General features: G+C 40.5%; 1 protein-coding gene across 13 annotated transcripts in view; it reads right to left on the reverse strand.

The window, feature by feature from the left end:
• The window catches only part of pcdh15b (protocadherin-related 15b), a 204,671-nt gene that overhangs the window by 87,383 nt on the left and 99,251 nt on the right, over positions 1 to 18,037 (reverse strand). For all 13 annotated transcript variants that reach the window (XM_035406550.1, XM_035406556.1, XM_035406555.1 and 10 more), the window contains 3 exons: positions 15,422 to 15,541; positions 14,982 to 15,092; positions 11,922 to 12,092 (listed from right to left, as the gene is read on the reverse strand). In XM_035406550.1, coding sequence (XP_035262441.1) covers positions 11,922 to 12,092; positions 14,982 to 15,092; positions 15,422 to 15,541 — 402 coding nt within the window. The remainder of the gene's footprint in view (positions 1 to 11,921; positions 12,093 to 14,981; positions 15,093 to 15,421; positions 15,542 to 18,037) is intronic.

The raw sequence follows: 18,037 nt of genomic DNA on the forward strand, positions 1-18,037 counted from the left end.
AGGTGATGCAGATCAGCCTCAGTGCTGCTGCTCACAGCACATTAACACACTGAATGGAGAAAAGCAAACCTAGACTACCCAGCTTCTTCCATGGAGAGTGATATGAAAAATGACACATTTTTGTAATAAATCAGAGGGGCCATAGCACTCTTAAATTTAGTAACTATGATGTCCTCTGCAGGTGTGTCTGAATGATGGAAATCATTCATCATACTGAAAAGGTTAGCAATAAAAAAATAAATAAATAAAAAAAACAGTAAATACCACCTTCAGCCTAACTTATTTTTATATCGCAATAATTGGGAACAAATACTGACAATGCTTCAGAATTCAGAAATGTCTGGTAAGAAAGAATCCCATTAATGAATGCACTGTACAAACATACTGTGTGTGTCTCGTGATTATTCCATTGTTTGGAAACAAAGGAAAGCTTGCACTTAAGCAAATCATTATCCATTAAAAGGATTTGTAAACATCATCAGTATTTTTTTTCTCATTTGTCTGACATTTCACTCAGTTTGCAGGGAATGTTTTGTGAGTAAGATAATGTAATAAAAAGCACTTTTTAATACAATGAATCAGTATAAAGAGAAACACACCAGGAGTGCTGTTAGTCACAGCACAATGGCCTTTCAAAAAGCCATGCAGCTGGAATATGCATATCGGAAGTGAACAAAAAACTCTTAACAACACACAGACACGTTTTTTTTTACACCTGAAGGGTATTTGCTATTTTAACTTTGACAGTAAAAGCAGGAATAATTTACAAAAGAGCATAACGGACATGCACTTCAGCGGTAATTAAAGGTTAACGGCATTCCTACCTTCCCCCTCGTGTTCACATGGCTAATAACCGCCACTCATACCCAGCCCCTTCGGTCAAGATTTATTTCTCCGACTTGCCGAGTAATCCTCATCCCCAGCAATTACAATGACTGTGTCAGCTGTAAATCAAACTCCCCCTCCCCCCCGAGTCTTCACAGCAAAGATTAGCTGGGAAACCCATTCAATCAGCCATTATCTACAGGTATTTTACAACAGAATGGTCATGAAAAACCATAAAGGCTCATACTACAATAATACCTATTAATATGGTAAAGGGTGTATATATATATATATATATATATATATATTAATTCATTCTGACAATCTATCAGTCTGCCAAACATAAAAAAACATGAAAATATTTCACTCCTTTACACAGGTCAGGAATATGGCTGTGTTGTCTATCAAAGGGTTTAAACGTTTTCACAGTATGAAAGCAATTTTACCCAAAAATGTGAATTTCCTGTTTTCTTCAACCCACAATACATATAAACATACCATATACATATACAACTTTTCTATAAAATATAAAATATCACAACATTAGTGGTAACATTAATCATGTTACCATTACACTTCACACCAAAAAAGAGATTTCCAATGGCTTTTCAATTTTTACTTTTAAGATTTTAAACAAGAAGGGCAGAAACAATTTTTGGCCAGCCCTACAAACACGAATGTCTGTGACTGAGTGAGTGACTGAGTGATGAAATTACACCATTGGTCGGCCGAGTTATGATGTCACACCATTGGTCGGCCAGTCCAGCCATATACTAGGTTTTAACCTGGTCGTGTTTTTCTTTTAATTTCTCTGGACTGAAAGTCATGATTTTTGAGTGGTTGCAGTCACAGGAGAAATAATGACTAAATGGGACACCATCATTTCAGTAAGTTCCACAAAAGTCTCCTTTCATTAGTGATTATTCAATCATTCATATGTTTGAATAATACTTTACTACCATAAAGGTGTGTGGAATTTCCAACAAGGTGAAGGTGAAAATGTTAAATAATTAAATGTTGGTCAAATTTGACTTTAATTACCATGAAAAGGGAGAAGTCTGCATATATCCTTTATTCCAACATTTTAATATTATAACATTTCCCTGAAAGTGAACTGCATATGTAATCCTGTACTCTCTAAGTTTCCAAAAGAAGGATTTTGTTTTCTTTGTTTTTGGGCTGAGAAATACGATTTTTCAGCATCCCACTTCAAAATGCTCATCTATTTCTAATTACCGAATAATTAATGCCTGGAGAGTGAAACTGATGAAATACTAATGTACACTTAAGGAATGGTTGTGAAGTGGCTTTTATAGTTGCAATTACTGAAGATGAAATCACAAGAATATTAAGATGTCTACCACTGCGACCAACCCCATTCAGCCACCATAAAACTTCGGATAGGAAGGAAAAAACAGCAAATTTCTTAAACGCCTGAGAATTGTAAACTGTTGTTTGGAAAAGTGCTGTATTTTGCCGCTATTAGCAGAAGCCAAAACAGCAATGCAGCCTTTCTACGTGACCAATTTTCATGAATAATTCTGGCATGCTAAAGTGTTTTGTCTCATAAATGGTAGGGTTAAATGAATAATTATGCTTGTGGAGTCTTGGAACATAATGCCAGACACAGCATTATAAGTTTAAAAGTGTTTCTGAATTATTCAGTTCTGTTGATATACAGCCCACATTATTTCCATACTGTATTTTAAAAAATGAGATGGATGGCACCCCTCTATCATGGGAAGACAGCCAGTGGACTGTCTAATGAGATGCAATGTTGCTGCTTTGGTGCCAGATGATGAGTAATATGAATAAATATGTGTACTTTTCAGTAAAATATGCTATTATGCATGTGCGTGTGCATGCATGACCGTATGCCATAAAAGCTACAGTATAAAAAAAAAACAATGCACACATCTGCCTCGTTCTTATAGTTCCTAGATGATGCATTCTGTATTACTCAAGCACCTATAAACTGTCGAAAAATGATGAATCAACCATGCTCCCAAGTGAGGAGACATCCTTCCACAAGACTCATGATATCATAACATCTAGCTGCTAACAGACATCTGTTACCACCTTGAGAACACGGTAAAACTTAGCTGTCACAGGCTGTACCCACCACCCACAAGTGGAAGTTAAATTATAGCAGTTATAAATTCAGTTGAAACCATTCTGTATCTTGTATAGTAGCCACCTAGGTTAGCTACCTTGTAATAACAGGCCTCCATATTGCAGGCTCTATTCACTGATTCAATAAAGTTGGCCCATCATCTCGTTTACCATTTTGGACTTCTCAATAGACTCATGCTATCCTTCCTCTGCATTGTAGTATCTGTATTCTCTCTCATGGGTCACAGTAATTTTCTATGAGTGTTCTTGTTAGCCACTGTAGCCCACCTTTGAGCAAAGGCAGTTAACCTGTTAGGCAAAATCTTTCACTCTGCCAACTAACTTGCTAACTACAATAAAATGTCACAAAATAGTGCTAGAAATCCCATTTTTAAAGAAACTAGGCTGCTCTTATATCTTCAATGTTTGGCAGTAAGGTTTAACTTAAACAGACATTTATCAATGTGGAAACATGCCAAGAATTACCCTGTGGCACTGCTAAGTGCCAATCCCTCTTCTAACAAGGGAACAGCCCCAGTGAGCAAAAGGCAGAATCTAGATGTCTAGAGGGGTGGAAATCTAGGTTGAGAGATTTTGACATAGACTAGGATAACCACAATACAGCTCAGGTTTTACCCGGATATAGCCGGGAAACATCCTAGTCAGCTAGAAAACTTTCACTTTTCAACCACAAGTAGCTGAGTTTTCATTTGAATGCCTGACAAAATTTCACCAACTTTCCACCTCAAAAATGTTCACAGGGGTAGCTCAGTCCCTGGTGTCTTGCACTGTTTCTCACCTATCTGTTTAAATGTACACATGCTGCTCTACATCATACACGTGAACTTTGTGTGATAACAAAAGGACATTCGTTTTGAAGATGGACCAACCTGCACTGGTCCATGTTTTTTAATAGCTGCAGGTTTACAGTGAGTTTACATCTGTGCTTCTTGATGTCACAAGATCCAATATGTCATGACAGTTCTCCCTGCTGGGAGCTAACTCCCACTACACTGCGGCAACAGCAGTGCCTGCCTGCCGTATTTCACAAACAGTCTGCCAGCAAAAAGGTGACAAGGGAAGTGATTGACCATTCAATCAAACTCGACCTCTCATATAGTGTGTCTCAGTACTGGGTTTTCAGTCAGTCATGTTTACGTTTCAATAAGCGTACCTCTGTAGTTTCCTCTTACAGGAGTGGCGAGGCCAGCTTGTGATGGATCTAGAGCCAACATGGACAGGCCTCCTGTTTGGCATGCCTTGCCTGCTTGTGGGGCACCAGGCAGCTGTACCTGCACCCCCCTCCCCCCCTTCTTTAGTGACCGCTGAGCCGTCTCATGCTGAGTCTCTATCCCCACATCCCTTGAGCTGGTGCAGGGCTCGATTATGGGGCTCATTATGGAGGGGCAGGGGCGTTCGGCTAAATATTGTAGACTTGCTTGGTGACAGGTTCTGGAAGACATCTGACTTGTTCACAATCGGAAGACCTCAGGGACACCTAATACCCAATTTCAATAAAGCCAAGTCACAGGCAATTTGCTTGTTTCGCCTTCCAAGCCAAAGCATGCTAACACATTTTCATCTCTCTATCGCTCTCGCTCTCTCTCTCTCTCTCTCTCTCTCTTGCTCTCTCTCTCTGTCCCTCTCCCTCCCTCGCTCAGAAATGTTCTCATTCTCATTCTAAGTCGGTGTATGGTTATTTATTTTATTTTAAAAAAAAAAGTTTTTTAGCTGTAGCATCTGCATCTGTCCTCATGTGAGTTATTCTCCAGGGTGTTCCTGACCCAAAGTATGATTAGTTTGTTTGCTCCTAATTGCAGCATCTGCCACAATCAGAGCATAGCTTTTGGGGAGCTAGATCATTCCATGAGAATACCTAGTTGGCTGCTGGCTATTTCGTGCAGGGTTAATAAAATTAGGTTAAGACAGTCTGTGACTCATCGACTCATCGACACACTGGATGCAAGCAGTCCCATTATCCCATTATTCCTTGCTGGTACCAATGCGTGTATATTGCTGAATTCCAGATACCTTGGAAACTCGTAATTACCACCTTCAGACCAGGAAAGATACGTTGGAGCCATCAGTTAACTCGGAATTTCAAATCAGAAAGTCGGGTATCAATTCACAGGTCCGGGTCGGCAAGTAGGAGGAAACTGACATCATTCAAAATGGCTTAAAATGTGAGCATACACAACAACGTGTAACAGGATTTAAACTTATTTAACTCCTAATATCTATGTTACTGTACCCAACAAACAGCATATGCTATAAAGTATCTCTGAAGCTTTTGCTGCTCAGATGGTTTTAGAAAATGTCAGTGCTAGCATCAGCTTCTTGCCAGCTGCAATGTCACTAACGGTTGCAGCAAAGTAACCACTGGAACGCTCCCAGCACGTAACTCTGAGCTCCCATGTTGGAGCACATTCCCATGGAATGCAGCACATGACAGTCTTTCATAGCCCGGTTTCATTAACGCTGATATTTTGCGACCCCCCCTTTAAACGCATTCAGTCAGACGGTTAAATGACTTGATGAAATCCTCTCAGTGTAATATTTCCAGAGTGCTTCTTTTTGCAACAGCTCACTTTCACTTTCAGCGGCTGCCTCTCTACATAGCGTAACAGTAGATAATGGAAGCAGGTACCGCTGTTCCCAGAGTGAAAGATAGCCACCGGTCCACCGTGTTGTTTTGAGTCGGTGCGTTCAAGGAAACCACGGAAGATTTATGCGTGCACTATCCTTTATGGGACACATGATATACAGTCGCACACGTGTGCGCACACGCACCGCAGGCTGCCTCATAGACAAAATTCACATCCTGACTGCCACACAACGCACTTTATCATACAACCCAGAGACTGCCGTTCGCTCAGAAAAGGTTACTTTGTTAACCTTCTGTTTTTTTCCCCTTTTCTTTGCCATGACTAATAATGGAACATGATAATAAAAAGCTATGCCCCTGAATTCCAATTAGTTTGAAAGTGCATGTCAAGAAATAATGATTTATCATGTGTCCGTTGGCGCTTTGGGTCTATTATTTTCAACCTAAGAGGTCTTCACTTCTGTTGTAACTTTGCCCGAAAGCTCTACAGACAATGTGCACAATACCACAGCAGCAACCTGAAAGTGATGGGCACTTTCAGTTTTTGAAAAAGCAACATATTTATTTATTTATTTAATTAATAAATAATTAAAAAATGTGGAATAATCTTAAAGGCCACTTTCATGAACAGGCAGCCTTCTTTGAACGTACACTTGTTCCTTGCCTATTTTTAGCTTGGCACTTGCATCGGCTGAAAAAAACACAATGTCCTTCACTACATTTTAATTTTACATTTTCCTATCTGAACCAAACAATGCAGCACACTAATGATGTATTGGCTAAATTTGAAATTGAATAAGCAAATGAATCAATCCCATTCACAGAAGTAATGAATAAAACAGAGAATTCGTTGCAGGAACATAAAACAGGACCGTAGGGTTTTTAATAGAGCGGAGCAGAGACATTTGCTATGCAGCGCTACGCACAAAAGGACTGCGGCTTTAGACAGGTGTGAGGTACAGCAGGCGTGTAGCAGCAATACTGTTCCGCATAGCACCTATAACCTTAGCCGCTGTGCTCACACCACCACCCCGCCTGTCTCTCCCAGCACGCTGACCTGACAGGTGACATGTGCGCTTGTCAGATCCCTGCCAGACTCCATCCAGTCTGCCAACAGCACGACCCCGGGCATCAGTACATCCACGCTCATAACCACGTCCGCTCTGCCACTCCGGGGCTGAGGTCATGTGACACGGTTTCACTTAAGGGCTCGTTTGCTTGAGGCCGTTGTTTGTTTCGATCAGCTCGCCTTGTTTTCTCGCCTCCCTGACAGTGAAAGTCACAGGGACTAAATCACCTTCATATTAAAGCGATACAACTTCTACACTTGTCAATCAAATTACAGAGGGCTGTCAGATGGTTCATATAGCTAAAACACTGGAGCATGGATTCAATCAAGGTTTTGTTTTTAACCTTGATTGAACTTTTATTTTAAACTTTGTCTTTAACTTTGAGTCTTGAAAGTACTGAACCCTGCACCACTGCTGACTGTAGCCGGCAAGCCCACAGAGAGTCTTCCTGCATCAGTCGGATATGCAGGATACTCCCCAGACTCAGTGACCACACCACTCAGTTGATGGACTGGAGAGTAAAAAGAAGTGGCTTCCTGCAGAACAGTCTTTGGAGGGGGGGTTATGCTTGTCTTCGTCCTGTGAGTAGGCTTATGCATTTCAAGTGGTTATCTAAAAAGGCTCAGAGAACTACTCTATGTATGTCATTAAGACTTGTAAGGATACTCTACATTGATGTACAGAGTATCCTTTTTATGCTAGGTAGGCCTGTGTTTTCATGAGGCTACTCATCCGAGCGTTCTGAATATATTCAGTCCCCCCAAACCCTTCCCACATACCACTCAGTACACCAACCACAGTATTACAGAAGAAAACATCCTTCCTACCCCTACAGAAATGACAAAGCATCATATGTCAGTGGTTGCAATACTGACAGGCCCTGTTAATAATGAAACTATCATAATCACTGCCAGAAGTATTACTTTAGAAGCACTTTTATCCTTGTCCAGTCCATAAAAATGTGCTGTTCTCTATCCCTCTGGAAAAGGTGACGCACAGACACAGCAAAATCTCAGATTGCAGGACTCAACTTCTTCACTTTGATTACATATTGGGGTCCTCTGGCGATCTCCTGAACAGCCATATTGCATTTGGTAAGTGACAAAAGAAAGCCTCAGATGACAAAGCAGCACACAATGACCAACACTTTGGAGTCTCAAGAGCAAGTGCTACGAACCTGGGACTGAGTATCCCAGAAATTGACCTTTCTCATAACGGTGGGCACAAAAAAGCAACTGTACTCTACCACAGAAGAACTAACCTGGAGTCTTCTGTGGAGGAAACATTTTCCTTCTTAAAGATATTGCTCTAGGTGAGTGAGTCATCAGCACCAATTCATGGCTGTTACTCGATCCATTCAGTTCTAGTTGCAGGTCTCTTTACTTTGATGATTCAGAGCTGATTTTTCTGACCAGTGACACTGTTCTCCAACCTACCAGTGCGTTGGTTAGACATCTAATCAATGTCGGTCATGTAAGTTGATATGACGTCGATTAGTGAGGCAGAACTGAAAGTTTTTTTGACGTAGGCAATTCCATGAGTGCAACACTGATCTATTAAAGGTAGAGAAGTGATTGCGGCTTGACTCAATGTCGAACAAATTGTCAGGGGGGAATGTGCTACAGTATATAACCACTATGGTGCTTTGTCCTTAAAATCATTTTGCAGTCTTTCAATCCATTTCTGAGTCCACTGAACTCATTGTAATGTGCGGAGAAGTCGAAATATTTCATACTTGCTGCTTCATATCCTACAGCCTGTTGAACCCAAAGGCCCATGTTGGTTATACTATATCACAGTAAGCTGAAACAGGCAGGGGTGTCTCTTTTTCCGTTAGCGACTTCATTTAGCAGGTGCATTTTCTTGTATCTAATGATAAGGTAAGGAAGAGTTATACTGCACTGCATGTATTTTCTTTCTGTGTGAGGTACTGTGAGGACATTAGAGATAATACAGTCATTCTCAGATGGGAGAGAGGCCATCTAAGAGACTACCAGACAAGATGCAGCAAAATTATTCCTGCATCTATAACGGACAAGCGTCATGAATGATGGAGTCCTTGGCAAGAATTTGTTTGCTTTTTAGAGGTTTGATAAGAGCTATTGTTACTTGTGAATACTGGGTCACAGTCTTTCACAAAGTGTTTCCTCTGTCAACCATCATAATGTCTGTCCCTGAAGGTTGACAACAAACTAAAATGCACTAAAATATTGAAGCGAGCACGATTTTCCTCATTGTACCTCCATGGGTCACTTTGCAGTGAACTGTGAGCCTTTTTTAATTTAGAGGCTTGGGAAATTAGAAGTAAAATGGAGCTTCAGTGATCATGTTATTTCTTATAACACTTTTTAGTATCAGATATGACTGTGCTTTATTTATCAGTTAGTGTCATGGCAAGCCACATTATTCACGAGTTGAAATGAAAATGGTTGTAGAAGAAATAGCATCGGTATCTCACATATAATTGCCCTCTTCAAGCAGAATGGCTCTCTTCAGGTCACCTGTTACTGCTTGCACATGATTGCATACATGCAGGTTTCTGGTAGCAGACTGTTCGGACCCCTTAAATTTGTTAAACCCCAATAACGTTCCCCACAAGCTCAATACCGTTGTCCTCTGCACTTGTCATTAAGCACCCCCCAAACGACCAGCCCAGCCCCTAATTCCTACCACCCAGCGCGAGCTTTTGGCAGTCATTGGGCCCTTTCTGATATCAATTTAATGATTAACTGAGATGGTTGAAATGTATTTATAAATTATTTATTAATTCATTCATCCATACCCAGCTACAACCATAATCCTGGGGCACTGAAGGAAAATACCCCTTCCATGTTGAAGAGACAAAAAAATGGAACTGGAAGCAAGCATACATGCTTGCCCACAGTCCAAATACATGCAGGTTATGGTAATTGGAGACTGTAAATTGTCCATAGGTATGAATGAATGAGTGAATGGCGTGTGGGCCCTTGATGGATTGGCAGCCTGTCCAGGGTGTATTCTTTCTCTCACCCAATGCATGCTGGAATAGGCTTGAAACTGACCAGTAATAAGCAGTTTAGAAAATGGATGGATGGATGGATGGATGGATGGAAACAGTTATTGCAGTATGTCACAAAATCTCAAGTCATCCCTCACTTGCCCATGGGCAGAGTACTGTCATGTCATCCACTTTAATAGAGGCATCAGTGACAAATCACTCTCAGCTGTGTGGCATTCACTGGAGGCCCGTAGTGAGCAGTCCTAAAGACAGGAAAACTGACCAAAACACCTGGATATAGCATGCCAATGAAAGGAAAGCCAAAATAAGAATATTTACCACGTCAAAATACTACAGGAGAGGTAACGATTGTAGATTTTCTCGACCGCAGATCATTAAACGTGATACAACACAAAAGTGACTACAGCATATTCACACTTTCTCAAGATACCGCCAGATCATATTTTCACTATAGTGGAGCACACGGCACCTGTATCTCCTTATAAGAGAATGTGCCTCCTCTGTCTCCCTTTTGCCTTGCTGTGAAAGTGTCTGTAAGGAATCCGGCTGGGCTCTGCTACCAGAGTCACATCATTTAGTACAGTCCACGAGTCCATTTCACAGTACAGATTACCAAGATCAATGCTGTTCCTATCGTATCGATCCCTCTTTGGCCCACAAGCAAAACTTGGGAACTCGGGACATCCTTAAACGAAATGTGGATTAACAACCAAAAGCACAGCGTTGTACGGGGTTGTAGGAGTCATTCGGTGTCAATAGTTGATACAAAACTGGTACTTAGCCTATCACAGTTACAAAAACAAGAGCGCAAAGGCATGTTTGGCATGTTCGTACCAAGCAGATCAAACAACTGTGATAGACTGATTCTCTCTGCAGCAGAGTGTTAGCCTTGCCTTGGAGGCAAGGCTAACAAAAAGAGATTTCTCTTCCAGGTAAACCCAGAGTGTCTCATACTGTAAATGTATAGTAACAAACCAAAGAAGCAGAGAGAGAAGCAGAGACCATACAGATCTGTTCTATATCCAGTTTTCTGACACTAAATTTGCTTCTTTGTCAAGCCATGCATTACATATAAATTGACTTCTGCAATTTGCTATCCCCACTTTCAGGTACTGGAGCCCCAATGTGTAAAACAAATCACCGGCAAATTCTGAATTTCAGAAATTTAGTGTATGCTGACTTTTTGCATCACTTGCTGTTGCACACAGAGTAGAAAGAATAATTTTGAGTGCAGTCCTGAGATTATGATGGACTGTAAGAGTCAGCCTGCATCAGAGTAGGTGAATACATTCTGACAAATGCGAAACAAAGACTAAAACCTTAGGGAGTCTGAAGAAACACACCAGCAGCATGCTTTAAATATCAGGAAGTCACGACAAGCCAAGTTTTGATTAAATAATTCAGTACCTCATTTTCATGATTTTGCTGTTTATTACTATGCCTTTATTTATGTTTTTTTCCAATGGTCTGCTGGAACACATTGTTTTTCCCTCTTAATTGAGTTCTTCTAAATTTGAAACTGGTAGACCTACAGTACTTCGAAATGCGACGGTTTCCTTTATCATTATGCCAAATCACCTCTGAAGGAATCATGGTAAAATCTCGAAGTGTGCAGAAAGCATTAATATTGCATAAGCCTAAACAATACACCGCAGGACAGGTTCTGTGGTTCTAACTACGTCAAAGACTCAATCCCAATTCCATCTCATTCCCGCTAAAAAGGTTTATGCTACGCAGTTTCTCAGTGAGTCAACACAGCCTCCTGACAATGCATTTTCTCCACCATTATCCTGGAATTTCTGATGATCTCGATGATTAGCAGATCAATTGGTTTTTATGTCACAGCCACCAGTGTGATCCACAGCAAACATTGATCTGATGATAAACAGCAACTACCCATCCTGCACACCACTGAATAACCACGGAAAGACAGGGACGTCAGCTTGTATATCACGTTTCCGTAACACAGACCTCACCAGCATTCTCAGGCCCCCCCCCAAAAAGTTAATAAATAAATAAATAAATCGTGCGACTTGTTATTTAATGAAATATTCATGCTGCTCCAGTGACATGTGCAGCCCTGGAGATTAGGAATGCAAACAGTAGAGCCCAGAGCAAGCTGACTGGGTGTGAGTTTTCACTCCAGGAAGCACCGCGTCAGTAGTTTCTTGAAGTGTGGCATTTTTAATTTTTTTTTTTTTTTTTAAACGGGCGAGCCGTCGGAGCATCGTCAAGGAAACGGCGATGAAAGAGCCTTCGCACCCGGATGGGGACGGGCCGCGGGCGGGAACGCGCGGTACAGAGGACTTACTGGGTCCGTGAGCTCCAGGATGACGGCCTTGTAGGTGAGCGGGGTGCAGTCTCGGGTGCTGCCCACCGGCGCGCAGGGCAGGAACATGGGTCCCAGGTCGTCCCCGTCCAGCACGTCCACCGTTAGCGTGGTGGTGGCGGTCAGCCTGTCGTTAGGGTAAGGGGCCCGGTCCTGCAGGTAGAAACATCTGCTCAGTAAGCACTTGATACCTTTTGTGGCTGTGGGAGTAGCATGAATCAATATGAAGGGCGGCAGTGCAGTATAATAGCTAAGAAGTTAGTGCCCGGTAGGACACTGCCGTTGGGCCATTGTACCATTGCTCCAGTATATATCCAGCTGTATAATTGGATGCAATGTCAGTCGCCCTGTAATGTAATATCGCACTCACTTACATCGCACACTTACATCCCCTACACTATGCTGTGGTTGTGTTCTGGTGCAAAATGTCTGCTGTACATGACCCAGCTGGGTGCTACACATTAGTGGTGGTTAAGGTGAGTTTCCCCCTCCTCACTGTAAAGCACTTTGAGCATCTGGAAAAGTGCTATATAAATGCAATGTTTCATTCATTCCTTCATTCATTCAAACCTTCTTTTCCCTTTTACACCTGAAGCCAATGCACTTATGAGCTCTCTTTTCATCACTCAAGAACTGAATGGTAAACAAAAATGTTAGACAGTCCATTCTGAAGAAGCAAGACTTTCTGCAACAGTAATAGAACCTTGTCACGAACAGTATACAGCTCATGAAAAACACCGCCTACACCCAAAGTCTCGCAAATATGTCCAGTGAAGAAATGACGGCAGCCTCTGGCACTTTCTTTTGGAAATGGTGTCTTTAGCACCAATGACTGGCTGAACTGAAATATATGTTACTTCTCAATTTCATTGTCAATCATTTCACTATTAAGAAAAGCAAGGGACACAGTGGGGTTCTTACTCTCAGTGTTTCTGGGAGGGTAAAATATCAAACCTTGTCATTCAATACTTGGGTAAAAGTTTTTTTCAACACTTTTCTGAAATGTCTAAGTCTCAGGTGGTAGTAGTAGTGGCAGTCAGTAATAGTTGTAGTAGTAGTAGTAGTAGTAATAATAATAATAATAATAATAACAGTGGATTACAACAACATACACTTTGAGCAGAAAACTGATTTTTCCAGGAAATATTCCATTACAGAATGAATTGACATCATTTGGTGGGAGGACAGGACAGGTGGTGTTATGGTTGCTAGGCACAGGTAAATCTGTATTGCGAAGGGCTATAGAACATTATCAGTTGCATTAACGATCGAAAGAATGGCAACCTCACAGGAATAATCAATAGCATCTCGGCCTGCTGGGAATGTCTGTACCTGCTTGCAATTTAATATACAGTGCCTAATATGCCTAAAACACACAAAGCCCACAGCTAAAAAAAGGACTGATTTTCTCAAAACTTGTATACTTGTTTTCAGTATACAGGGCAGTCTGTGAGTATCTGGACGTTTTGACTCTGTACTCCAGCACACTGGATTTGAAATGAGAAAATAAATATGAGGTTAAAGTGCAGACAGTCAGCTTTAAATTAAGGGTATCTACATCCATATTTAGAGATCCATGTACGAATGACTGCCTTATATACTATATACAGCCTTAGAATATGTACTATACTTTCTCTAACATGCATAATGTCTTGTATAATAGGCCTAATTTAAAGCAGATGCGCCACAACATACATTATTACAAACCATCTGCACAACCTTGCTGAAAGCTAAATCCTGCTGTTTCCCATTATTCACTATAACCTTTTCTCTGCTTGCATTGTTGAGCTCTAGTAATCTGATAGTATCACTACCTTATGATCCTACACCTTGGTCCTGAATCACAGTCAGAATACACAAACACAAACACACACACACACACACACACACAAAATCCCCCATTATTATAAAACAATATCTATTCCAAGTGATATCCAAGTGAACATGGAAGTGCTTATAAAAAAAAACTTGATAATTAATAATGATCAATATGTTGATGTACATTCATTGTCAATATAAAACTACATAATGATTACCTTTTATCTACATTTATGCATTTACTATACTATATCACTTGCAGAAATCAGGCTGAAACACTGAGTAATAATCTAAGGCTTCTGTCAATATTCCTTCAAAATGGTTTAGTCTTAACTTTAACAATTAGAAAGCCATTGCTTATTTTCCTTGCAATATTGGTAACATTGCCATGAATTAGTAATTGCAACTGAGGCTAAATGACTTTGTGGCAAGATTAAATCAATCTCTCAGTTGGTTCTTTGACTCTACACAAATACTAACATTAAGCAATATTGCTATTCATAATGCAGAAGACTTGATAAAATATTTAAAAGTGTTCAGGTAGCTGTTGCTTACTTTTAATCATAACACAAATCTAACAGCCAGTTCATTAATAACTCTAATACACCAGAGTGGCAGATCCCTTTCTCGTACAAATTATTAACACTGACACAAAATAAAAAGATGCTTCCTCTGAAGATAACAATCAAAGGATTTCTGGAATACATATTAAATATTTGTAATTTTTCAAATAATGAATAACTTTATTCTATTTGTTTTGTGTTCTAGAAGCCTTTAATTCAAAATGACCATAATGGAGCATAACATTTTATAGCATTTTCATTTTCCAGTAGAACATTCTTCTTCTTCTTCTTATAATTATTATAATTATAATTATTAGTAGTAGTACTAGAAGTAGTAGTAATGTTTTTGTAAGAACTTCTACTTTCAAGCAAGTTCAAGGCTGACTTAATTTGGTTTGATACCAATATAATTTCTCTGAATTTCCTATCATCACAATTTTCAAATTTAAGGATCCACCCCCGATGCCGTACACATGCCTAGACAAAAGCTCTCACAGAGAGAACTGAAAAGCAGCAAAATTGCACTCATCCCATCACAAGAAAACAAAAACCTAAAACAAACCCTCAAACGCGAACAAGTCATTATGCCACAGTTGGAGAAGCCTTCATAACAGCTAATGTTTATAAGCACTTATGGAGGACGAGATAACGGTGGACTTACATTAGCCTGAATGATGACCAGGTAACGGGTGGTTTCTTCGTAGTTGAGCCTCTCCCTGAGCACGACCGACCCGGCGAGGGTGAGAGGGATGCTGAAGGTTCTGTTTGAAGTCTACAGAAGAGGCCGCCCACCCCCCCCCCCCAGGTTAAACGACTCCAGCATAAACACACACTACCTCAACAGTGAAGATAAACAGCCAGGTGCAGCAAGTATTCCAGTCCTCTTGTAGACACAGACAAATATGTTCAAGCTTTTGATCCTGCCCACTGACATTTTGGATACCCCAGACACTTAAAACACATTCCCATTCTTACGATCCTGCTGAATGGTTATCTAGTATTCTACGGCCCTTTGATAAACACACTGCAGCTCTTGTAATGCTATCCTCTTGGGATCAAAAATAACTCAGGGAAAATTCTGATTGGTCCGGGTGTACATACCGGGTCATTCGGGTTGAACTGAATGATGTACTCGATTTGTCCATTCGGCCCGTCGTCGATGTCCGTGGCGCCATTATTTCCAGAGAAGCCGGTGAAGATGGTCGTGCCAACGGGGGTCAGCTTTGAGAGGGAAGGGGTAAAGAAACTCTTTCTTAAAGTGAACCTTAAAATGCTTGGACAAGACTACCTTTAATCTTTAGAAAAAAACCCTCAGCAGCCACAGTAAACAGCTTGAGTGAAACCTGGAGCTCAGACAAGGAAGAAGCAATATATATATATATATATTTTTTTTTTTTCAGCTAGCGTAGAGCAGGAGATTGGCCGTACAGAGTTTGACTTATGCCCTCCATACCCCGACCGCCACGCTACGCGCAGTTCTTCATCGCATTCTTTGATGCAGACTGTTGGACACCACCAAAGCACTTATTCCACCTGTCACACCCGTGCCCCAGATGCAGAAATAGCAGGTAATAGCTCAGAGTGGAGAGAGAGAGAGAGAGAGCTTGGCAACACTGGGGAACTCAATTGTATTTCACTTCCTGAGATGGTTCCCTGGACGCTATTCTGAAAGGCTCTCCAAGAACACAGAAACACAAGAAATTTCAAGATCGAGAGGAATCAGTTTGCCAAATGATTCTTTATACATTTAGCATAATAGCTAATCATGTAATGGCATAGCGTCAATGAATATGTCTTGCAGTTTCTGTGGATTAAAAATTAAAAATTTAATTTTATGCTTCACTCATATTTTAGATCAGATATGTTTAAAAGTGAACTTAGGACAGTTCTGTGAAAAAATGACAAAACATGTATCTTATATTTACATGTAGCCAGCATTGTCCCATAGTGGTAGAACTGGTGGCTGGCTGTCACGACTAGAAGCCGACTCTAGAACATTTGTGCTTATGATATAATCAACCATCTATGTCACACAACAGTATGCAATCTGTCTGCATTCTGCCATCAATTATTTCTAACCACATACAGGTAATTTATTTTGTTCTTTTCTACAAGTCCCCCCTGGAACTTGTGACATAATCAATGCAAACCTTGGTTATTTCACAGGTACACATAATAAGTTGACGTATTTTCAGAAGATAAGTGTAAATGAAAATATCAACAAGTTACTTGGAGAAATGGAGCTAATTATGATAATTAGCAGACATTTGAAGGGCTTCACAAAGCTGTACATCAAAAATAAAAACCATTGTGCCAGACTGTAAAATGAGAAAATTACTCATTGTTGCCAATGGCAACAAAACATACTTAACTTGTATTTATTTTTTTGCAGTCAAAGGAAATAATAGTTTAATAACACAATGTTATCATGCTTTTTCAAATACATTAGCCCTTTTATGTAAATTAGAAATAAATATCTTGGAGGATGACTGGAAGTAAAGCACAACTTTGATCAAAAGCAGAGAGGGATAAAAAGCCTCTTTATTTAACATTTCTTGCTAGAGAGGTTCCTTTTGGAGGTCAATTAATTATTCGTGATTTTACACTCTTATTTAAATGCAGCTAGAGTAGTGGGCTGTTATGCTATTTCTAACTGATTTTAAGACATCTTATTTCAATTTTTTTTTTAAGTAATTATGAGTGTAATATGCATTTTGGTACATGTACTATATTTTCTCCAACATGTATAATAATGGGTTGTATTACAGGCCTAATTTAAAGCAGAAGCACCAAAACATACTATCACAAATGATGTGCACAAGCTAGTGGAATGCTAAATCCGGTTATTTCCCATTTTTCTCACATAACCTTTTCTCTGCTTGCATTGTTGAGCTCTAGGAATCTGATGGTATCATTTCCCTGTGATCCTACACCTTGGTCCTGAATCACAGCCAGAATACACAAACACACACACACACACATACGAATGCACACACGCACACACACCATTCAATGTTTCAGCAAATGTTAAACAGACACCTCCATCATTTGTTTCATAAGAGGAGTGATTACCAACCACAAACGTGTTTTTCAGTGTCCAACTGTTGAGAAAAGCACCAGCATCATGATTAAATATTGTCTCTCTCTTTAATCAGCCATCCAGTGACTGCTGTCTGAGGCCTCTTCAAAACACCTATCCTAAATTACTGAAATGAACGACCAGAACAGGGGAATCTATCACAAAGAGAGAGGAGAGAGGAGCGATGAGAGAGGAGGGAGGGGGAGAGAGGGAGGGAGAGGAATAAATATAGGTATACTGCAGTTCACAGGATTACATTCTACTCCATGTTTCTTTATGCTTTTCACTTTCCACTGCTCGGTGGATGCTGGTTTGCATTTTCTCAGCGTGGACGATCAGCTACTACGCAATCACCCTGTGAGAGCTCCAGCACCAGTAAAGTGAATTCATTACGCGAACGGACACGAGACTAAATCAGGCTAAAGGAGACCAGCGTGAGTTGCGCGCATTGACAAACTGCACACCGGCGTCCATTACCCACTCCACGCATGTTCCCGGGTAACTCCCTGACGGCTAAATGTCAAGGAATCTATAGGGTTGTTCAGAAGCGCTGCCGGGTTCTACTTTACAGCTTTCCATCATGCAATGCTATCACCGCTTCCCAGTTGAATTAGCAATCAGAATGTCAAGGAATCACA

Source organism: Anguilla anguilla, chromosome 2, assembly GCF_013347855.1.
Source record: "Anguilla anguilla isolate fAngAng1 chromosome 2, fAngAng1.pri, whole genome shotgun sequence".
Taxonomy (NCBI): domain Eukaryota; kingdom Metazoa; phylum Chordata; class Actinopteri; order Anguilliformes; family Anguillidae; genus Anguilla; species Anguilla anguilla.